The sequence below is a fragment of the Carassius auratus genome, chromosome 15 (genome assembly GCF_003368295.1).
Source record: "Carassius auratus strain Wakin chromosome 15, ASM336829v1, whole genome shotgun sequence".
Classification (NCBI taxonomy): domain Eukaryota; kingdom Metazoa; phylum Chordata; class Actinopteri; order Cypriniformes; family Cyprinidae; genus Carassius; species Carassius auratus.
In genome coordinates this window covers 17,662,456-17,687,460 of record NC_039257.1, presented here as the reverse complement: position 1 = coordinate 17,687,460, position 25,005 = coordinate 17,662,456, and the positions used below count along the sequence as shown (strand labels likewise).

At 37.4% G+C, this 25,005-nt stretch overlaps 2 protein-coding genes across 4 annotated transcripts in view; one reads left to right on the top strand and one right to left on the bottom strand.

Annotated features, from left to right (window-relative positions):
- LOC113115282 (neuronal PAS domain-containing protein 1-like) overlaps positions 1-8,623 on the top strand; it is a 42,965-nt gene extending 34,342 nt beyond the window's left edge. The window contains exons 6-12 of one of the 2 annotated variants that reach the window (XM_026282746.1): positions 2,129-2,303; positions 2,535-2,647; positions 3,822-4,018; positions 4,324-4,430; positions 4,906-5,053; positions 6,316-6,428; positions 6,518-8,623. In XM_026282746.1, the coding sequence (XP_026138531.1) occupies positions 2,129-2,303; positions 2,535-2,647; positions 3,822-4,018; positions 4,324-4,430; positions 4,906-5,053; positions 6,316-6,428; positions 6,518-7,485 (1,821 nt within the window). In that variant the 3' untranslated portion in view covers positions 7,486-8,623. The remainder of the gene's footprint in view (positions 1-2,128; positions 2,304-2,534; positions 2,648-3,821; positions 4,019-4,323; positions 4,431-4,905; positions 5,054-6,315; positions 6,429-6,517) is intronic. The other variant, XM_026282745.1, reaches the window with a different exon arrangement.
- Positions 8,624-17,265: 8,642 nt separating this feature from the next.
- Positions 17,266-22,569, bottom strand: LOC113115281 (transmembrane protein 160-like). 2 transcript variants are annotated; one of them, XM_026282743.1, is made up of 4 exons: positions 22,289-22,569; positions 19,647-19,671; positions 18,958-19,050; positions 17,266-18,878 (listed from the first exon to the last, which is right to left on the bottom strand). In XM_026282743.1, exons 1-4 carry the CDS (start codon positions 22,487-22,489, stop codon positions 18,577-18,579), a joined length of 621 nt encoding a protein of 206 aa, XP_026138528.1. In that variant the 5' UTR covers positions 22,490-22,569; the 3' UTR covers positions 17,266-18,576. The 2 variants fall into 2 exon arrangements, with proteins under 2 accessions (XP_026138528.1, XP_026138529.1); XM_026282744.1 differs by lacking the exon at positions 22,289-22,569 and adding an exon at positions 20,446-20,594.
- Positions 22,570-25,005: the final 2,436 nt, after the last annotated feature.

Here is a 25,005-nt window from a genome sequence, read left to right as displayed (position 1 = left end):
ATCGTGACCCTTTTTTGTTGGGATTGCATCATCCTTAAGAAATAAACGATACGCAAATCCGTCGTCAAACTGGGCCTTGTTTGTTAAACAAGCATCTTCGAAATGCAGGGAACAAACACAAACACTTGCACAACTCCGTTGATGCTCTGTAAAAATAAACTCCATCCACTGGTCCCTTAATGCTGTTTCTCTTTTGGTAATCTGTGCAGGGTTGTCTTGCCCTGGCAACCAAAAACACACTCCTTTTGTGACATTTCGCGACGCTCTCGCTCTGATCAGTGAATGCTCTCAGTGCTCTGCTATACGGGAGCGCGCGCTCTTCCCGCAGACGTGCCCTTAGGACCCATATAAGGAAATTCCGCTCCATCTAACGTCACACAGACCCATACTCGAAAAAAAACTTTCCGAAACTTGTGACAAACTGGAAGGAGTATTTTGGGAACAAAAATACTCCTTCAAACGTACAACTTAATTTTTGAAACTTTGTCCATGTTTAGCATGGGAATCCAACTCTTTAACAGTGTAAAAAACTCAGTATGCATGAAATAGCATTTCACTCCCCTTTTAAACAACCCTCTCCAAAGCACTGTAGATCAGATTAAGATCTCCAAGTCAGACCACCTGTCTGCTGGATTTACCTCCACCTTTACCTCTCAATTAGCAGACACAGGCTTAAAACCCCAGACTCTTCACAATTCATCCCTCAACTGATCCCCAATTACACAGCCCCGCTCTTTACTCCACCATCTATCCCTCTCCTTTCTGCTCTTCCCTCGGTTTGCATGCAACCTGCCTTGCACACAGACATTAGTGTCCTTGACGGCCAGCGGAAAATCCTTTAAAATCCCTCCGTAAATGGATCTAATCCCATAATAAATGGCTTTGTCCGCAAGACAAGGGTGTGAGGGAGAAACCAGCCTTTTATCAAGATACTGTAGAATGAAATCTGATCCAGGAGTCACAGAAATGCAAATTATAAAAAAAAAAATTGTAGTAAGGGAATTTATATGTACACACATATGGATACAAGTTTCAGTCCAAATCCTTTATTTATTTATTTAAATGTTTTATATATATATATATATATATATATATATATATATATATATATATATATATACATATATATATATATATATATATATATATATATATATATATATATATATATATATTTTTTTTTTTTTGTACAGCACTAAAGGAGATGTTTTGCAGAATTTTCTTATATACTATACATTTCTGTATGACCATACACATTTAAAGCCATGCAAATAACATTATAAAGTATTTAAAAAAATAAATTTTTAAGAAATTAATACAATTATTTCCTCTGTCACTGCTGCCAAATAACATTCCCCTTTGTGATTTAAATATATATATATATATATATCATCATTTTGTAAAGGACAGTGTTTATCAACTCAGAAAGCCTCAAAATGATAAAAAATTATCTGAATGACAAAAATAAAATTAAAAATGCATTAAAATAAGTTAATGCAAGAAATTTTGTATATTTCTCTGGATATAAAGGTAGACCTAAAACTTGTTTTCAGTAAATATACTTTTTTTTTTTTTTTTTCAAAGCTATAAAAATCCTTATTCTTAGTTCTTTTCCAGTACATAATAAACATCTGGGAGAGAATGTAAATTCAGTGGCTAAAAAAGAGTGGCAATCTTAAAACTTTAGACTTACTGTAAATTGAAATCTACAGAAACCATACAGATTTGCAAAGATTTTTTACATTGTTATATCCATACATGGACGGTTTGTTTTATGAAGCTCACCTGTTTTGAGTTTCTTATTCATTTTGTAAGATGCAGCAGGTAGAATATTCAGTCTAGGTCATGGAAAGCTATAATTAATGTTTTATGTGTAGCATTGCTTTTATCTCTCTCTGATGTTTGCTTCCCCCAGTGTATTTTAGTAGTGTGTGTATTCGTGTGTGTGTGTGTGTGCGTTTGAACACTTACACACTACAAATGTAGGAATAGCTATAGTCGAGCTTGTGTTTTTCAAGGTCTCTCATTGGCTGTTAGCCAATATGTTGTGATCTATGTCATGATTCTTATATGAATGTTATTCTGTATTGATCTGTGTGCATGCGTATGTGTGTATCCGCGTGCTCAGGTTGAGTTGACTGGCAGTAGTGTGTTCGATTACATCCACCCTGCGGATCATGTTGAGATGGCAGAGCGTCTTGGCATTAGGCCACACCTCCGAGCAGAGGCAGGCTGTCAAACGTCCCATGAGAGCGCTTCAAGCTCCGCCTCCACATCCTCGCTGGCCGGCACTCCAGAACCAGGTAACATGCTTCCGAGATCCAGCTTTAATCAAATCTAATTTTTCCTCAATTTCTGGTGTCTCCTTTGACATAAATAGTTAAAATAGATGCACAAAAAATTGTACTGTAACTTTCAGGAACTCAAAACCTAGGTTCAAACTATGCAGCTGGAATAACTTTTCATCATCAGTAACATACATGCATTAAGTCGACCACCCACATATATTTTGTGATGTGTGTTTTCTCATGTAGCACCATCTAGTCCCTGTTCTCCAGGAGGTGAGTTATCAGAACGTGGATTCTTCATCAGGATGAAATCCACCCTCACCAAGCGTGGCCTCCACGTTAAGTCCTCGGGCTATAAAGTGAGTCCTTGATTGGAGATGTACTGTTTTGTGTGTTAAATTGTAGCACACATTTTTAAGGATTTTCTTCTGTAGTCTTAAGGCATGTGTTCAGTGCGAAAATTCTTTTTTTTGAATAATTAGAAGGTAATTGTCACTTTTTATCTCAAAATTGTGACTTTGTTCTTGTAATTGTGAGTTTACATCTTGCAATTCTGCCTTTTTTTTTCTCAGAATTGCATGATATAAACTTGCAATTCTGACTTCTCTCACAATTGTGAGTTTACATCTCGCAGTTCTGACTTTCTCAGAATTGCATGATACCAACTCGTAATTATGTAAATTCTGAGTCAGTTGCAGAATTGCTTTTTTTCTCAGAATTGCATGATACGAACCTGCAGTTTTTACTTTTCTCGCAATTGTGTTTACGTCTCGCAGTTCTGACTTTATTTATCAGAATTGCATTATACAAACTCAATTGAGTCAATTGCAGAATTGCCTTTTCTCAGAATATCGTTATATAAACGTGCAATTCTAACTTTTCTTGTAATTGCGAGTTTACATCTCACTATCCTGACTTTTTTTCTCAGAATTGTGAGATGTATACTCACACAACCAATTCTGAGGGGGAAAAAGGACTGATATTTTCTCACAACTGCATGTTATAAAGTCAAAATTGCAAGCTTTATACTAGCAATTTGGAGAAAATATCAGTTCTATTCTGCATATTGTGAGACATAAATGTTCATCTCACAGTTCTGACTTAATTTCTAAGAATTTTATTTCTCAAAATAGTTTCTAACTAATGTAGCAAATTTTTCTTTCAATTGCGAGTTCTCATTGTTCTGACTTTTTTCTCAATAAAATACATTTATTTTCTCATTAAAAATAGTCAGAATTGTGAGATAAAAAGTCACAATTTCCTTTTTTTTTTATTCAGCGGTGGAAAAAGGTGTCCATTGTTAATGAATCTTTTTCGACTAGCATAACGAGTCACATGCTTTCAAAGTGTCAGATTTTTTATGAAGAAGTGTTTTAATGTCTTTCATTGAATTGTAAATAATACTAGCCAATTATTTAGTAGGGGGCTCGTGGAATATGGTTGGGAAACGCTGGACTAGTATATTAGCATTTACCAATTTTGTTCATAATTGAATGTTTTCAAAACTGAACTGCTTATTTAATTTCTTATCAGGTGATTCATGTGACAGGTCGGATTCGGTGTCGGCCAGCCCTGGTGCCAGGCTCCTCCCGCCCCTTGCATCGACCAATGGGATTGGTTGCTCTGGCTCACACGCTTCCACCCTCCACACTCAATGAGGTGCGCATGGAAAGTCAAATGTTTGTCTTCAGAGTCAACATGGACCTGCAGGTCACCTACTGTGAGAACAGGTAAACTCCCAGCATGCCTCAGTCTCAGTTACAATATTTTCTGCTCCCTTTGCCATAGGGTTTGCCCATTATTGGTGTAAATGATAACGTGTACCAGATATGTGTTGTGACATCAACACTACATCTCAAGCCTATGGAATAGAATTACACTAAATGGCTGCAAGAATTATTTAAAAATTAGTTACAAATTTACATGCATTCAAACTAAAAACTCATTGGATGTTAATACAGCAAACTGGCCAAATTGAAATGCCAGCGTTATAGACAATGTCACTTTTATATGTGTACTTGTATGGATTTTGTAGGATTTCAGAGTATATGGATCTGAGCCCAACTGAGGTGGTGGGACGCACCTGCTACCATTTCATCCATGCAGAAGACCTGGACACCATCAGGCAGAGCCATGAAGACTGTAAGCCTGTCGAAAAAAAAAAAAAAGAATTCATATATTTTATTTATTTATGTGTTTTATGCCATGACCTCAAAAACATGGCTATTGGATTTTATTTTGTCATAATGACCAGTAGACTATTGGCTTTTATGTAGATTGTCGGATAAAGAAATATAAAGAGCTTTAGTGAGGGTGGCTGCAAGGTTAATAATAAAAGTAATGGAAAAAAAAGAAAAAAATAACCTTTTTTAGTTCATGATTAAATATCAGCTGTATCGGTTTTGTCAGTTTAAGAGCCTGAAGCTGCTGTTTACATTTTACATTTTGACAACAGCGCCCCCTAGCCAAATAAACACATTGTGAAATTCTTCTCTCTACATCCAGGTTATAAAATGTATCTTTTTTTAGCCATTGGTTTTTGCATTTTAAAATCTAATATTTAATCAGACTCCTTTACTTAAATATAAATGTATATATTTTAATCATTCTCTGTTAGTGCTGCGGAAAGGGCAGGTTGTGACGGGGTATTATCGCTGGTTGCAAAGGAGAGGAGGGTATCTGTGGATCCAGTCCTGTGCCACCGTGTCCATTAACCACAAAGCGCCCCATGAGCGTAACGTCATCTGGGTCAACTATGTGCTCAGGTCAGTTTCTAAGTGACCTTGTGTGTTTGTGTCAGTAAAATTTTTTTAATGTGTTGAGAGTTTCCACAGAGGCCCTCGTAAGCGCTCGTCCTCTCCATCTGTCCACAGTTATCTTCATCACACAAGCGTGCACGTTCAAAGAAGTCAGACAAAAACAAGAAAGAAATTGGCTGAATTTCAGTGATAATTGGACTGGAGATATATAATTACACCAAATGGATGTCAAAATTTTCTGGCTGAATGGTGTTTTAGTTAATTAGCTTTGTAATTACGAGAGCTAATTAACTTCTATAGCACCCTGCTGGAGCCATGTTCATGTTCAGAAGGGCTTTTCTAGTGGATGTTTGTGTGTGTGTGTGTGTGTGTTTAGAAGCGGTATCACAAGTGAGTACCTCTCTTACTGTGCTGTAAATCTCTATGAGGAGGAAACTCTCTTCCAAAATTTAGTGAACTGTGTAGCTGCTTACTTGTAAGATACCTTCTTTTGACTGATTTGGAACGTAGTCAGCAAAGAAATTCAAAAATTCCAAAAAAAAAAAAAAAAAAAACAGTTTTTACAGCTGATCCTAAGAGTTAGCTGTTAGCTCATGTTGCTAAGTAAATAAGTATAAAATACATTGCAAGTGTAACGGAGGCCAGTAGGTAGGTGTTGTGCAGGTAAACTTCACTCCGCTGGTTTCAAGAGGCGCACTAGCAGCTGCCGCTAATGGCTGCAGTCTTTAGCCTCCATGCAGGAGACCCGGGTTCGAGACCCACTTGGAATAATAACGAGGTGTGGCGATAAGGTGGGGTTACGCATACACAATTTTGGGTCAAATAATTCAGTTTAAATATGTCAATTTTTATTGCTACGTTATAGAACTTCTTTTTATCTGTCTGCCATCTTGGATTTTTGCTTCTTGCAATGCATTCTGGGATTACCTTCTCTGTGAATAAGCACATTTTAATTAGATCAAACTATTATACCTTTAACTTTTGATCTGTCTGCAATTTTAATTTTTTTTTTTTTTCACCAATCATTCTTAGACTATGTTGCAAAATGTCTAAATGTCATTTTTGTATGTTTATATTTATGTGGTTTGTATGTTGTTTGAGTTTCCCCTTACAGGGATTAATAAAGTTTTCTAATCTAAAAAAATTAATAAATAAATAAATGACTGGAGAATGCTGTTAACCTGTGGCATAGAGTTTAGTATTTAGACTGTTAAATGTGTAAAGCTCCCGAAGGTAAACTGCTCACACACTTTTATCTGTATTTTCAGTCGACCAGAGCTGGCAGACATGCCTTTGGACTTATTACAACTCCCAGAAAGCCTGAGGGCAGAGAGGCTTCAAGCAAGCTCCTCCCCACGTGACACCTCTCCAAAGGCACAAGGTATGCTTTTAGCCCCTCACACAATTATCCATACACACACTGGTAGTACGTTACTCAGCAGCCCAAATCAGCAGTTATCTTTACTTCAGGCTCCGCAGGGACACAGCCATTGAAAGGCAGGACCGAGACAGACCACAAAGGGAAGGAAGCCTTCTCAAACACTGCTGCCAGCCGACCAGAGAACACCAGAAAGAGATCGCACCAGTCTAATGCTGAAAGCGGTCCTCCTGAGGTGAGGAGGCGGATGGAGGTTTTTCGGCAGAGAGAGGAAAGCCCATGTACCTCCTCGGACCAAGCCAGTGACAGCGAGGTGGAAGAGGACGATGAGAGGGAGAGCGAGTGGGACCACAACCCCTCCAGAAAACGGGTGAAGAGCGAAGACGGGCAGTTGAAGCAAGGCAACGGGGCCAATGGAGCAAGTAAGATCCACAACGGTCGTGCAGTGATCCAGCATCTTAAGAGTGTGGTGACCAGTTCCGGGTCGAATATTAAGACTGAACAAGAAGTAATGGGAACAAGTGTAGGTGCAGGTTCTGGAAGGCGTTGGAGCCAAGCTCAACCCAGCAGTGGAGGGACCAATGGCAGCAGTTCACCTTCCCAACCTCAAAACTCGACCTCGACAGAAGCTCCGTCCAAGGGCCTGTTCAACCCACCCTCCCCGACCCTGTCGCCATCCATTCTGGCCTCATCCCTGCCCAGAGATGATCGGTCCATGCACGGAGGGCGTGCTCCGGACTTCGAACTGCTGCAGAGACTCACTGCTAGTGGGGCTGCAGGACGTGTGCTGTTTCATCCCCTGGCTATAGGCCCACAGGGGCCTCAGAGTCTCTATGCTCCCAGCACTATTCGCTACGCCCCACCTGAGATGCCTACAGCTCACGCTGAAGGGCACCGCTCAGACCATGTGGCCAAAACTCCTACTTTCTTTCCCCACTTGCAAAGGATCGCTTCTCTGCCTCCCTTCAGTGGATTTTCTCCAGCTGAACCCACTTTTCCTCCAACTCTGCCCTTCTGTATGAATGGACTGAGGGGAATGGCAGGGACAGATGAGGATTGAAGGACAAAGATAGAAAAAAATTTAAAGGGTAGGCAGAACAGGTCATAAAGGACAGGGCACAACATTGAGAGAGGAACTGCAGAAGAACTTTGGGTTTTTAAAACAGTCTTCCGAGCATCCTCTCCAGACTTTTCTCTGTTAATTTGTTAGTGTGTCTTCCTCTCTCTCTGGACAAGCAGTCAAAGCCATAACGAACATATGAAGGACGTCATGCAACTTACACGAAGGGGCCATCATTGAGGCCTAAACCACTGGAAATTCAGGGAGGTCATGAGGAAGGAGAGCCGAGGAAATTGTTCTGGGGTTGCATACATAGGTCCTCTTTGACCCCTAGGGAAATGGGCCCACCTATACATTTTTCCAAGTCCCCATAATTTAAGAAAACACACAGGAATATGCAAGCATGGACAAAAGTAGAATGGCGGCAATTGCCAAATAAGACATTCCTAAGGAAACAATACATAAGAAAGCACACAGGTCCCTGACTGACAGAGGGGTCATAATGAAAATAAAGATTAGAACTTTTGAACAGTGTAGAATTTTCATTTTTGTATAAAAAAAAAAGAATTGTCTTTAAACATCTAAAATCACTTGAAAAATGATTAATTCAAGGTCATAGCCATATAGATAACGCTGAGTTAAGAGGCTCCATACATGCAAATGCTTCAAAAGACCCCCCCCCCCACAAGACATGAGCAAATATCACAGACTAATCTTCCTATAAGAAATGTGGGGGTTTTGGGGGTGGTTAAGTGTGTCTATTTGTCATGTATCATGTCCAAGCACTTATAGTATATTGTTGCATACATGTAGCACTTCATCCATGGCCAGACATTTTAGTTCTTCTACTGTAAAAACCACAAGAATTAAGTTTACAATAGTTGTGCCAGAAATGTGCAGATGATATCACAAACTAAAGTGTGAAGAATGTTGTCTGTTATATAAAGGTGTAATGTTTTATTTTAAAATAAATTGTCCACTGGATATCACAAACCTTGTCATAAACATGTCCAGGTACTATTTCACTTACAAATTCTGTATTTTGCTCATTTATATTCATTTTTTTATGACATTATTGAATTCAGTTCATTTACTATACAGGTGCATCTCAATGAATTAGAATGTCATGGAAAATTTCATTTATTTCAGTAATTCAAATCAAATTGTGAAACTTGTGTATTAAATAAATTCAATGCACACAGACTGAAGTGGTTTAAGTCTTTGGTTCTTTTAATTGTGATTATTTTGGCTCACATTTAACAAAAACCAACATAATCTCAACAAATTAGAATACTTCATTAGACCAATATAAATACACATTTTTTAGTGAATCGTTGGCCTTCTGGAAAGTATTTTCATTAACCCTTCATGAACTCAATATTTGGTAGGGGCTCCTTTTGCTTTAATTACTGCCCCAATTCAACGTAGCATGAGGTGATCAGTTTGTGGCACTGCTGAGGTGGTCTGGAAGCCCAGGTTTCTTTGACAGTGGCCTTCAGCTCATCTGCATTTTTTGGTCTCTTGTTTCTCATTTTCCTCTTGACAATAACCCACAGATTCTCAATGGGGTTCAGTTCTGGTGAGTTTGCTGTCAGTCAAGCACACCAACACCATGGTCATTTAACCAACTTTTGGTGCTTTTGACAGTGTGGGCAGGTGCCAAATCCTGCTGGAAAATGAAATCAGCATCTTCAAAAAGCTGGTCAGCAGAAGGAAGTATGAAGTGTTCAAAAAAAAAACAATGGACCAACACCAGCAGATGACTTTGCACCCCAAATAATCACAGACTGTGGAAACTTAACACTGAACTTCAAGAGACTAGGGCTATGAACAAGTTCTTTCAGACTCTAGGAACTTGGTTTCCAAATAAAAAACAAAACTTGCTCTCATCTGAAAAGAGGACTGTGGACCACTGGGCAACAGTCCAGTTCTTCTTCTCCTTAGCCCAGGTAAGACAACTCTGACGTTGTCTGTGGTTCAGGAGTGGCTAAACAAGAGGGATATGACAACTGTAGCCAAATTCCTTGACATGTCTCTATGTGGTGGATCATGATGCCTTGACCCCAGCCTCAGTCCGTTCCTTGGGAAGTTAATTCAAATTCTTGAATCGATTTTGCTTGACGATCCTCATAAGGCTGCGGTTCCCTTCGTTTTTGTGCATCTTTTTCTTCCACACTTTTTCCTTACACTCAACTCTCTGTTAACATGCCTGGATACAGCACTCTGTGAACAGCCAGCTTCTTTGGCAATTAATGTTTGTGGCTCAATGTGAAGGGTGTCAATGATTGTCTTCTGGACAACTGTCAGATCAGCAGTCTTCCCCATGGTTTTGTAGCCTAGTGAACCAAACTGAGAGACCATTTTGAAGGCTCATGAAACCTTTGCAGGTGTTTTGAGTTGATTAGCTGATTGGCATGTCACCATATTCTAATTTGTTGAGATAGTGAATTGGTGGGTTTTTGTTAAATGTGAGCCAAAATCATCACAATTAAAAGAACCAAAGACTTAAACTACTTCAGTCTGTGCGCATTGAATTGATTTAATACACAGGTTACACAATTTGAGTTGAATTACTGAAATAAATGAACTTTTCCAAGGGATTCTAATTTATTGAGATGCACTTGTAAATTCTCATTACTGTAATGCAGAAAGTACTTGCATTTGGAGAAAAAAAAGTGTAAGACAAGTACAGACATTACTCCTTGAGAATTTGGGGGAGATTGTGCACAAATTTCATTAAAATAATAAAAAAAAAAAATTTAATTGTTCCAAAAAAATAATTTTGAAGTAAAATTTTACCTGTGACAATGAGATTCACACCACTATTTAAAGCTAAGGCACACTTTTCCAGAACCTAGTGAGCTGCTTAGCATTGTAAGGCATTTTCCATGCTCCTGATGTAAGACAGACAGTAAAATAGTAAATATTAAAATGAGATACCTCCTTTTTGCAAGATTCTAAGGTATCGTTTGAATGTAAATCCCAGAATGCATTGCAGCAGTGTTTACAATATATTCTTTGTGCTTAAAGTATTTTTTAGCTTAGAAATACGCTAATGTAAAATTATTGGAATCAAATAGTTTTTATTTGTGTATTTTTTGTCTGTAGACATAGAAAGCAGCTCACTAGATTTTGGAGTCAGGGTGTAGAACAATAAGGTCTATGTTCTTTAAAGATGTAAAAAATTTATAAATAAACAAACAACGGTATGGGTACCTTTCATGAGGATGCATAGATGAAAAAGAAATTCAATCCCTTTGTAGTCATTAAAATAGTTTTATGAACAACAATATGGATATTGTAAGTGGACCACGAAAACTATTAAGTCCTGATAACTGATGAAACCACGCTAAAGATAACAATGTGGTTTAAGCAGGAACTAATTAAAGAAGGACAGATACAAGATTCACCATGTGAACATTTTCTAGGCTTTTTGTTGTTGTTGTTGTTGTTTTTTGTGTGTGTATGCAGGTTTTTCTGCCCATGCAGTATTACCAGATATGATGGTTTTCAGTAGCACTAAACGATATGAGATGTTTTTTTATTTGTATTTGTGATTGAGGGTGAATGTGTAAATAGTTGAGAGAATCAGTCCTGAAAAATCAGCACGAGTTGGTGTTCCCTTAACCTTTACCATCACTGTGACTTCTAACTTCTTTATGATGAGATGTTTGTGAAAATACAGCACCGTGAGCATTAAATGAAAACGATACACTGTAAAAACAATTATTATGATAATCCAAACAACAATAATAAACTCTACTCCAAAAACCGAGCATTTCTTTGTGCAGTCATTTTGTACTTTGCATATTTAAACTTGACCAGTCAAGATGCATCAGTGATTCATGAATAAAGTAATTAAAAGGGGTTTGGAATGACATGAGGGTGAAAAAATAATGATAATTGAAACAATTGTTATCATTTACCCTCACTTTCCAAACCCGTGACTTTTTGGTTATGCAAAATCAGTAAAAAGTGATACTGGTTGCTCAGTGAGCGATATTCAAGGAAGACATGATTAACCAGTAGAAATTCTTGACTATAGTCTCTTATCATTGTCTATACACGCTCACATGGCAATTCTGTGCTACGTTGTCATGAAAACGTATCGTTTGCATGCATTTTTAAGCATTGCACTTTAAAAGCAAGTGATTTTAAGCCATTGAAACAGAATCGAAAGACAACTCATTCACTATATGCGCACACGGGCTAAGTATTGCCAGAGAAGCTTGTGCACATGAAGACATTGCACATAGCATGGGAGTATTGATCAGAGCTATTTTTTGCCATTTTATAGGCCTTGAACGGTTAAATACATACTTGTCTGTGTCAAAATGCCCATCTTTGCAATTATCCTCATAAACACAGTAAATTAGGTCTTAAAGTAACAGCAGTCTAATGTTGCTGGTGTCTGTCATTCATGTTGTTCAAACAACAAAAGAGAGCGAATCCCTCACTGCTCTTGCCTAAATCAGTTTTGTAACTTCAAATTTAATTTACACCGTGAAGAATATGCAGTGTTTTTATAAATCTGATAAGAATGTATGTGGCATTTATTATTTATTAGTTCTACTGAAATAAAATCAGACTGTAGGTGTAGGTTTTAGTCATATCGCCCACCCCCAATAGTAAACTAAAACTAAAACTAAAGCTAAAGCCTTCAAGCTTCAAAAAGCATCATAAAGTGTAAAAAAGCAGACCATTTGTCTTGTGCTACTGGATCACTGAGGCAGTTAACATAGCGAACCAGATGAATCTGTGAAAGAATCACCAATTTTTTGAACCAGATCAAGCAGTTTCATAAAAAAAAAAAAAAAAAAAAAAAAAAACATTCATTCATGAAACGTACATCACTACTTCTGTGCCAAAGAGGTGGTTTTTAAGCTTTTTAGAGAATGGCAACTTAAAATAAATTCTTATTCTCACGCTAAGTGTACTAAAATATACTATTAATGACATTTTTACATCCATTTTGAAACCTTGAAAGCTTCTGTCCTCATTCACTGTAAAAGCATGAAAAAGGTTCAACTTGCACATTGTTTAAAATGTCTGGTTTGGTGTTTTTTTTTTTTTTTAAGTAAGTACAGGTTTGCAGTGATCCTTTTTAAAAAAATAGCCTAAAAAAATACAATGGCAAAGAAAGTACACCAGTTGCATGCTCAGAAACTAAGACATTTGAAGTCACTGTCTTGAATGGCGTGAAGGGGATTGCTTTTGGATTTGAAAAGTGAACATTCAAAAGGGATTAACAATCGACTATTATCTTGTGTAAATTTTGTAATCCACACCGTTCCATGTTAACAAGTTCAAAAGAAGAGGAAAAGAAAGGAAAGATGAAAGAACATGGATCGGATTGATGTGATAAGCTGCTTTAACAACATCTCCCTCTGGGAGCACATGTAAGCTACCCAACTCTGTCAACTCTTCCGCTCTGCTCACAATAAAGCCTTTTGATTGGCGTTCATCATAATCTGTGTACAGATTCATAACTCTGGCTCCGTGTCTTTGAAGCGGAGTCGGTGAGCGGCCCGCTGTCATAGTAATAGGCCGGAGGGTCGAGACAAAGGCAGACGTTGTGATTGAAACGCGGAGCGTGCTGGTGTTAGCGATGGTGTTGTGTTGTTTCAAGGAACCCCAGGGAGGGGCTCTGACATTGAAGACGGGTTAAAACCTGTTTTACATTCAAGTGGCAGGCCTCAGTTCATTAGTGTGAGGATCATTCCCTCTTGACGACTAAAGGAATTGCATACTAAAGAAGCCGAGTTGTTGGGGAGAAAAGGCAAATGGTTGGACCGTATGCGTACGCATACAATAACTCGATTGAGACCCGAAGTTTCTCCTCTGAAATATCCTCCATGGCCATCTCTTTTGACATATAAATAGGAATTAGTTCCTTTTATGGGTCATTTTGGCAATAAATAGGGAAACCATTGTGGCTTTCAATGATCTTGTTCTGCACATTCACATATCACATATTGCGACAAAAACAAATTAAGTTTGGTTTAACATACTGATTCCGCGTGATGGAAATGCCACTCTGTGCGATTATGAACTCAGTTCATGTAACGCAGGTGTGTGAAGTCTGGCTTGTGGGGATGTGTGTTTGGGCGCTATGCCCTTTAGCCGTGTGGCGGCCCCTGTAGACGCCCTGAATTTGAAGCAGAGCTGCTTGCGCTGAGGGAGGGAGAGACAGACAGACCGCGGGCCTGCTGCACTGAAACACGGCCGGAATCAGTAACTAACGAACTGCACCAAAACGCCACAGAACAAGCAGGAGTGGGAGAACAGGCGAGAAAAGGATGGAGAACGTCTGACGTGTTTTCACTTCCCTGTTTAGCTCTGAGTGTTGAGGCGTAAATAACTACAAGCAGCAATAACTACAAGCACCTGTAACATACAGGTTTACATTTCTATTTCAGTAGCTCAGCAGTTTTCTAAAGAGAGCTTTTTAAGTAAAAGTGCAAACATTTATTGTTGCTTATAGAAATGTTGCAGGCAAAATCTAGTCATTTCATTTGGAATTAAGCCCAAGGGCGCGCTTTTCATTTTCAAGTTTTTCCCACAAATTCTGCATGCTTTCCGATAGAAGGATGCTCTGTTTGGAAGTGACTTTTTAGTGCAATGAAAATTTACCATGGATTTTTGCGAAATGTCTCTAATAGGGGCTTTCGCACCAAAGGAAACTTTTCATAATTTCTAGAACTATTTACGCACTTTTTTCCGCACTGCAGGAACTACGAACGGTTTTACTTTTAGCAACTACATTTGGGGGAACAAAATTAGTAGATTCAGAAACAGATATACAGGAACGACCAGTGACATAAGTGTACGCTGATTGGTCAAACGCATACGAAACACTGGCTACCCGTAAAAATATTTTCTCCACGAACATGGAAAACAGCGATAATGGCATTTACCAGTAGCCTGCAGTGTTATGTTCCTTTCTCAGCCTCAGATTTTGGTCGAATGTAGTTTGATCAAATGTATTGGGCAATAATGTAATTGTATCAGTTGATAACATTCAGAACGATGCAATGTTTTTAATACCGATAATCAGTTAACAATGATGTTTGGTTCTGTTAAAGGTCTTACACATGCCTTGGTGTACTAAAGTGATTTCACAGTGTTTCCTGTAGTAATCTTCAGTGATTTAATGAGTGGTTAGTTTGAAATGAATTTCAAGTAAAGCAACACCATGTAGCTCAACTAGTCCAATGGAATACATTTTTTACATTTCTTTAAACTTTCCGGAATTTTTGGAAACTTGTTATTTTATAAATTAGTTTAAAACTTTTAGAACGTCGGAATCATAAGATGCTAATACAATGTGTATTGGATTGTTGGATTCCAAGAATAAAAAGATTAACTATTTTTTTTTATATATTTTATTTGAGAATTTTACTGGAAATTACACCTGCACATTTATCACCATCTGGCGTAAACAAATCCGTAATCAAACCAGAATTATTCAATTCTTTCACAACTTTACTTGTGTGTGTAAATTTGTTTGTATATTAATGTGTGATTCCTAGAAATGATAAAGAATGCTCTGCTTGTACTTATAATATATTATTGTCATAAATTTAAAAAAAGACTTACTTTTTTTTTTTTTTGGTAACTTGTATAGGCTACCTGTCATGTATAGTTTAGCTGGTCTGTAATGTAAACTTTAATTGCGATGTAGGGAGCTACCGTTTCAAAAGTTTCTCCTGCCACAGTCAACTTGTTAACCTCGAAAGGCCACTAACATGACATTTCCACCTTAAGTGTCAGTGATGAATTCACGCCACCTTAAACATCAAACCTGTCCTTCTCAGAAATTGCAGGAGACAAATGTGCTTGCATAGTCCCCATTTATGTACATATTCATAGACTCATTATGTACTGTAAATAGCACTGAAGGTCATGCATAAACAAATAGTCTGTAACCTCGTGATAAACACTCACAATCAACATACATTGAATGTCATCAGTATTAAAAGAGTACATTTATAGAATGTTCTGCATTTCACATTAACATAAATATACATAAAAAAAAAAGTAATGACAGAGGTAGAAGTATGAACGTTCAAAAGTCATAAAGCAAAGACAGTCATCTACCTCTTCAGGACTCAAGAAACTAAACGAAAACACAATTCTAAATGTGTTCTTTAATTTACAAAAACACAAACAACGGCGATTCTTAAACCCATTTATATGTGCACAGATAAATGCCATCATTTCTCTGAGGATTCATACATGGAGTCTGATGACAACAACAGCCACTGTTACAAGAAATCAACAACAATAAATCTTTTGGATGACAAGAATTAAAATAAATAATCAAATGAATGAGCAGCCCTTTGAAGTTGTACAAACAGAAGAGGAACGACTGATGAAAGTCCCCGGCGCTATTAACAAACCTCACACGAATACAGATCAACACGTCTGTCTGTTTACCGTGAATCCCACCCTCAGGAGACCCCACCTGCCCTTGATATCTGACACAACTTGTACTCACGTTTTGTTTTGAACTTTTTACGATTTAACAACTTTTTTTGTCACTACAATTTCCCAGTTGTAATTAATTAACCCATACCAGTCATAGAAACCTTCAGCATTGAAGGTTTTAACCCAGCAAAACTGATCTGAATGACGGTGGAAGAAGCTTATTCAGGTGTTTACGTCAACAAACAAAAATCAATTTTATTGTAATGCATTTTCTATGGAAGTCCAAGGGGCAAGTGATGCACTACAATAACATTAAACTACACCATTTTAAAATATAACTATAAAACGTAAACGTAATGCTGTTTATTCAATCGTCTGCTAACATGTTCTGTGCAATTTCATTTTCTTGTTCCATCTGTCCATATGGATATATAACAAATTTAGCAAGGATTCCTTTCACTAGTGGCATATTTAAACAATTCATGTTAAAATTTTTATCCAATTATATTTCAAATGTGCGTAGGCTATTTTAGTGTTTATGATGTTGAAGTATCTTGCACCAGATACTTGTTATTAAAAATATATATTATATAGATTTAAAATCTTGATCCAAAATTATATAGATTGATTTGGCAAATAACTGAAATTAGTTGAAGTACAAAATTACAAAAACTTAAAATCATAAAATAAATGAAAATTAGTTAATAGAAATATGTAATAATTTAAAAAAAAATTACAAAGCAGATAGCAGAACTAAAATTAAATCTCATTCAAAATATTATAATCGTATTTAAATAATACATAAACAGGAGAGCCTCATAGATTTCTACTGTAAATACATTATTGTAAATGCATTTTGTTTTTTAACAATCTGAGGTATGAGTAAAATGTGACCCAAAACCAGTAATTTATATGAAAGCTTAATTAGATAAGGTTTCCATTGATGTATGGTTTATTAGGATCAGACAATATTTGGCCGATATACAACTATTTTAATATCTGTAATCTGAGGTTCTAAAAGGCTAAATATTCAGAAAATCGCTTGTAAAGTTAGCAATGCATATGAATAATCATCAAAAAATGTATTTATGGATTTGAATAAATATATTTATGGTAGGAAATTTATAAAGCATCATGTACAAAAATCCTAATGATTTTTGGCAAAAAAGAAAAATCTGTAATTCATGCAGTGTATTGTTGGCTATTGCTACAAATGTACTCATGTGACTTATGACTGCTTTTGTGGTCCAGGGTCACAAATTATTATTTGATCTTTTAACTTGTTTAAACCTAAATTATTAGCACCACTAATAATTTATCCAAAATAACAGACACGAAAAATGAGCAGAAGACAACAATTTAATCTGTAAAGGACATTTTGCACGACATGGTTTAGTTCTTCCTTCTTGTAGTCCGGCAGGATTTGTGTATTTGCTCTGAACAGGGAAATGTCTTTTTTAAATACGAGTTGATCTAGATCTAGATCTGACTGATTGTAAGTGTGCAGCGTGCGCTGATTCAGTGATTAGTAAACACAGACACACTCCAGTAAAGTGAATGACGCACACACACACACACACACACACACACCCCTGACACTACACACCTAAAACAGCAAACAGCACGACTGCATGCTGTAAAAAAAAAAGATACCAACAATATCTAAACTTTGGATTCATGCATAACAAAAGAAAAGATGTGCTGACATCTCTGTTGAGTGAAAGCCATGAGCCATAAGACGTCCAGAAGTTCTTCTCAAATCTGCAAAGAGTGATTTTCTTAAATAAGACTGCGACAGCTAGAGCAGGAAATCTGAAATGAATTGTGAGAGACGTGAGGTCATCATATAAAAATAAATCAACCTGAACGAGGCCTAAATAGATGAAATAATGCTATACTATGTAGAAACCATGAATTATAAAAGCACACAATACTTTACAATAAGGTTCAATTTGTTACTTACTTTCACAGCACATCTTGATGAATGTTCATTTCTACACATACAAATACATGTTTCTAAATTATATAATGTATATTTAAATTATAAATGTACAAATCTAAATGATAAAACTCATAATTGGTTTACATTATAAATTAAATATAGTATTTAGCATAAACATTATATGTACTATTATTATGAACCATGATATTAAAGTATGTTGTATTCCTAAATGCTGTTAAAAAAAAGTTTTTTATCATTAGTTCATATGAATGCATTAACTAATGTTAGAAAATCAAACCTTAGTGTAAAGTGAGTTACCCCCAAAAAACAACAGCAACTGTTATTTCTGAATCATGTCACTATATAAAAAAGTGAGCATGTCCATTTATAACAGTTGAACAACTACTTGCCTGATAAGTTTCATGTTCCAGCACACACACCCCAAATACAACAAAAATATTGCAAAGGAAAACTATGTATTTATGTCACTGACCCTTTGTGCGCAGTGTGACAGCTGTTGTTAAGGAATATTACAAACACAAAAACTCACTCGACCTGATAAATCAAGCACTAGAGTACTGGACAGTTATGTTGATAGATGCTCCACCTCCACAAACCAGTTTCCTTTTCTCTTAAAGCGGTTTAAACAGCTTGTGAATACAGTAATCTGGCTGTGGGTCAGTGTAAAAGGCCATTTGAACTCGGAGTATCCTCTCTTCTCACTTGTCTTGGCCTTTCTCTTCAGCGCCGCGTCTCTCGCGCCTCGCATTGCATTCGGCGCATTCCCCATCTTCATCTCCCCTGTGCTCTTCCTCATCCTCCTCGTGAATAATCTCCAACTCCAGGCGGCCGATGTAGAGCGATACCGCGCACAGCCAGAAGAGGGCGGCGACGGACACCAGGCCCGCGTGGAGCAGCACCGTCATCCGCGAGAGGAGCATGATCCTCCTCAGGGTCAGAAGACTGGTCACATATGACGCTCCGCCGAACGACACACACACTCCGCCCAGGATGAAGAACACTGGAGGAGGAAAGGAGGAAACGGTTCAAAACAGGACTATGGTTTAAAAGAAAAACCAACAAACAAAAAGAAACGGTACCGTGTCCGGCCTCTCGGCCCACTTCACTCTGTGCAAATGCAATAACACCAATTCCTGTTGCAAGGAGACCATTCCGGAACCAGGACAAAAATCCTGCGAAAAAATTAATAAAAATACAAATTGTTTTATCTTATAATGTTTTTGCTTGTTCCCAATAAATGACAACAAACTTCAAATTTCATGCTTCAAAAGGACCTCAAAACGCCATAAAAGTTAAATAATATCAGTCTTAATTAATTGTGCATTTTATTTAAAGTATTAAATTTTAACGAGAACTTTGAGTAATAGACTTAAAATGAAATTCTTGACTGAATAATACAGACCGGTTTGAAATTAATTAAACTGAAATAAATAAAAGAATTAATTAAAAACCGGACTCTGAATAATGATTCATTCACAAATTGTACACAAACTGATCTTGAAAAAGCTTTCAGATTTGTAGCCTGTTCTTTAAACAAAGGCAATACATTTTGGCTTAAGATACTTTGTGTATTTATACTTATTTATTTAAAGCTCGACAGTCCTACTACTTTCCACTATATTTATAGTAGACAAAATATTACAATAAAAGTACGAGAAAAACACAGTCATAGTTTGGAAAAACATGGATGTGAGTAAATGATGACAGGATTTTTTATAAGTCAATATGCCTAATTCGTGTTTCATTAATGCTGGACAAATGGCCTCACCTGTTTCATGAGACTTCCGCAGCATCTACCAAATAAAAAATAGTATAAGTGTCTACAAACAGATAAATCAATTAAAAAATTATTTACAGTACTACCATTATAATTAGTAATGGTATTATTGACATGCAGTATAATAACAGGGTAATGCCATGAATTTCGGAGACATATTATATAGGCCTATAATACTTCATTTTGTACTAGTATCATAGGATAATCACATTAATTGGAATACAATGTTAATAAAATGGTTTATGAATATAGTAATCATATGACAACATAAAAAACACTAAGTGTACCACAGTACTTTTCTTAAATAGTGTAATATAAAAAGGAACTATTGTAATTTAACAAATACAGTAATACTCTGTGTCCGTGTTCACCAACGCATCAGCTCTGTCTAGCTCAGTGAAGTACTGTTATTCATTACTAATACTCTGTTTAACAGCGCATCAGCTCCGACCCCAGCTGCTCTCTCTAACTATTTCTCTTTCTCTCACAGCCCCCCGTCAGGTTGGCCGGGGTGGGGATACTGGTCTTCTCATTTCTAACAATTGGAAATACTCAACCCACTCTCCCCTATGCTATTATAACTCATTTGTAACAGCTCCTATAAAGCTCCAGGTTGTGGTAATTTACTGCCCTCCTGGGCAAATTCTAGGCACTTTCCTAGAGGAGCTGGATGGCCTGCTGTCCTCACTCCCGGGGTTTTAGTCTTTGGCAACTTCAACGTTCATCTGGACAAGCCTTATGCTACAGACTTCCATTCACTTCTTGATTAATTTGATCTCAAACAACTTACCACTTCAAGCACGCACAAATCAGGCAACCAACTTGACTTCATTAACACACGCAATTGTATTGCAGACAACATTCTTGTAAAACCCCTACATATCTCTTACCATTTCTTCATTTAATTTAGATTTAGACATTTTGCTACCTGTGTGCCCTCACCCCCCATAATTTTAGACTCTCTTTCCCCCTCCCATTTTTCCTGAAAACATTCAATTCTCTCCTCTGTCCCCCTCCACCACCTCACACCACTTCTATAACAGCTGATGATTTTGCCACATTCCTCACAGACAAACCGGAACAGTAAGTAGTCAGTTATCAGCCCCACACACACAGGACTTCAAACCAACCACACCCAGTGCTATAACTCCCATCTTCTCTCTCTGTCCCCTCACTGAGGCAGAAGTATCAAAACTTCTCCTCTCCAGTCATCCTACAACATGCCCTCTAGACCCAATCCCCTCACACCTCCTCTCCTACAGTTTTACCAGCACTTACACACATCACCAACACATCTCTCCTCACAGACACCTTCCCCACTGCATTCAAGCAGGCTCGGGTTACCCCACTGCTCAAAAAACCTACATTAAACACTTCTCTTACAGATAGCTAAAGACCTTTCTCTCTCCTTCCATTCATAGCGAAAACCCTCATAAGAGTTGTTTTCAACCAGGTATCATTGATTCTTTCACAGAACAACAAACTGGATGCTAACCAGTAAGGTTTCAGGAGTGGCCATTCAGCGGAAACTGCGCTAATGCCAGTCACAGAATCCCTGTGGATTGCAAAAGCTGATTACAAATCATGAGTTTTTATTCTGCTGGATCGATCTGCTGCTTTTGACACTGTCAATCACCAGATCCTCCTGTCTGCCCTCTCATCACTGGGCATCACAGGGATTCCACTTCGCTGGTTTGAATACTATCTTACTGATAGGTCTTTCAGGGTGGCTTGGGGAGGGGAGGTATCCAAAGCACATCAACTGGTCACTTGGGGTTCCTCAGGGATCAGTTCCTGGACCCCTCCTCTTCTCCATATACATACATCACTGGGTCCCACCATCATGCAGATACACAAATTCTCCTACCATTGCAATCCTGATAACACACAGCTCTATCTTTTATTTCAACCAGATGATCCAACGGTAGCTGCACGGATCTCCGGCTGCCTGGCGGACATCTCGGCATGGATGAAAGAACATCACCTACAGCTCAACCTGGCAAAGACTGAGCTTCTTGTCTTCCCAGCCACTCCAACTCTACAGTATGATTTCTACATCCAGCTAGGCTCTTCTACAATTTCCCGATCAACTTAGGTCAGAAATCTTGGTGTAACCTTTAATGACCAGCTGACCTTCAAAGACCACATTACAAAGACTGCTCGATCTTGGTATTACAAGCAATTCCTGTGTCTGTTTGCCTCTTTAAGAAGAATCGCTTTATTTATCCCCCAATTGTAAGTCGTTTTGGATAAAAGCCTCTGCAAAATTACTAAATGTAAATGTCTAACTCAGTGAAGTATTGTTATACAGTAATACTCTGTCTGTGTTTACAGTGCATCAGCTCTAACTGAGTGAAGTACTGTTATACAGTAATACTCTGTCTGTGTTTACAGTGCATCAGCTCTAACTGAGTGAAGTACTGTTATACAGTAATACTCTGTCTGTGTTTACCAGCGCATCAGCTCTAACTCAGGGAAGTACTGTTATACAGTAATACTCTGTCTGTGTTTACAGTGCATCAGCTCTAACTCAGGGAAGTACTGTTATACAGTAATACTCTGTCTGTGTTTACAGTGCATCAGCTCTAACTGAGTGAAGTACTGTTATACAGTAATACTCTGTCTGTGTTTACCAGCGCATCAGCTCTGTCTAGCGCTGTGAAGTACTGTTGCTCCGGTGATGATCGTGATCTGTTCAGCGGGGTTTTCTCCGCCGCGCGTCGCGCGCTCCCCCGGTGTATTGCTCGCGCTGGAGCCCAAACATACTGCAGCAGCAGCGGCCGCCGCACGAGGCAAGAAAACCGCCTGCATGTTAACCAACTTATGGAAGCCATTGTTTGTATAGGAGAGTAAACTCAAAACACGACCTTTACCCGAACTCTAAACTTTGACACTGCAGATGAGTGTGCGTAAAGACGCTGCCGCGTGCGCGCAGGAGTGTGCGTGGATTTCAGTGGCGCCATCTATCTTTACTTACTCATGATGGGATGTACAGTATGCGTCTTTATAGAGAGAGAGAGAGAGACATACACATTAGAATACGAACATATTATACGGGATAGAATAAAAAATAAAGAACAAACATTTATACACAAGAGGCGGCTGTACACAAATACACATGTATGTACAGTTATTACTAGTTGCTACAAACCTTTACAAACTTCCAAGTTTTAATTGATTGTTGTGTTATAGAAATTCGTATAGTAACCTATCAATGTAATGCTCTTTTTCATTTCATTTATTTATTGCAGGAGAACTTAAATTTGTGAATTTGAAATGTTGCATGTAAAAAAAAAACGAAAAAAAAAAACGACGTAGCCTTACGCAAACGTGAGTCTGCTTTTCTTATTAAGATACCAAGTAATATAAATTTCCATAAAAAAAAAAAAAAAAAAAAAAAAAAAAGATTTTCAATATTTGGTACAATAAAATCACAGAAATTCTGCCAACATTGTTTTACAAAAGGGGAATTTCAAAACACAAACCACAGTTTCTATTATGTATTTATTGTTTTTGCAGGTCTAATCCTCCATAGATACGTTTCAGGGCAACAGACACAAAAGGAGCAAAATTTTATATCAGATTTAACTTTGTTAGCCTATAAATATCACTGATGCGTGTAGTTATTTTTATTTATTTATTTACATTTCTTTGTCTGATACTGTATTTTAAAATGCATAATTAAAAAAAAAAAAAAAGAAAAGTTTAAGAAAGGTTTTAAACTGTTAGCCAGCAACCCCCATTATGGGACTAATGTAAAATCCTAGAAAGATTCACTCGACATAATGTCCATAAGGTGGAGCCAAAACACAACAAAATGTTATAGTGCACATAATGTTATTTGTACACAGGCTCATTTCCGACACACGTTTTGGCAAATCATAATTTTGACATTAAAAGACTTATCAATTTCATTAGTATATAATTTAGACTTTTTACCACAATAATGTCATAGTATCTCATAATTTAGACTTTTATTGACATATTTATGCATGATTTTTTCTGTAGTAAAAATGTGCTTGCATAAGTAATTATATATATATATATATATATATATATATATATATATATATATATATATATATATATATATATATATATATATAATACAATAATAATAATAATTATTATTATTTAGGTGTAAAGTGCTTTTTTTGATGATACAATTTTATAAATAGCTGCTTCACGTTATTTTAATTCAACATTTTTTTTTCTGTCAATATGATGCATATTTGGAGGCATACAGTAAATCACTTAAACATATCACAAAATATCAAGCCAATGACATTTATTTCTATTAAAGACAACACAAGCCCACGTTTAAAACAATACATAAAACATAACAAAACAATAAGTTGACATGGTTTTATATGATTAAATGCAAACCTAACTTGACTGGAAAATCCAGACTGTAGCTGTATTTATGAACACAGTAGCTGGTCTCAGATGCTGATTAACTTGTTAACTAATCCAGAAACCTGTCTGACCAACCTAATATTGGATGCCTAGCTGATAGTAACACATTTTTAGTTGTTGCAATCCACTTTTTAAATGTCAAACTTCTTTCTAAGGCCACTGTACATACAGTAGTCGTATGAGAGCGAGGGTAACATAAGAAAGTCATTCAGAGTATGCACTGGTGTTGTGTGCTGTTGAGTGGCCTCTTCCGGCCTGCTTCTCTCTCACTGCAGAGGTCTTTTGTCTTGAATGTGATCCTCTGGGATTGTGGGTCACCACGCCTGAACAACCTTGATGGTCGTATAGCGTGAGGAACACAGAGAGGAAGGAGTGGGTCGCAGGCTGTGTGTATTTGTATGCACGTGTGTGAAGAATGCGTCTGGGAAAGGACTGCCTTTGATATAAAGAGTAACTGAACTCAAGATTGTCACGCTATGATGCTGTTATTATTTTGAAGGTAAAACAACTGAATGTAAAAAAAAAAGGAGAGTTCGATCGATATGAAAGTTCTAGATACTATGATAGTTTTATACACTGTTCAGTATTTGTTATCTGGAGGCAAATGTCATTGTGTCCCTGTGTTTGTGTGGTGACATGTTGGTTGGAGGTCAGTCTGAGATAACTAAACAAACCGCTCCAGTAATCTGAGACAGATCCGAGTGCAAAGGCCGCATTCGCAAACAGTGGAGATGATGATGAATGAGCAGGAGCTTGCCGACCGGATAAGGAAAAACACTTCCTGTTTGTCGACACATTCCAGGACTAATATCTCTCCTGCTGCTGAGGAACGCAAGACGACACTGATCTAGAACCAGCTTCCTCTGAAAATACCGACTGCTTATCAGCATCGATCGCTTGTAAACCTCATCAGGCCAGCAGGCTAGAGTAAAGA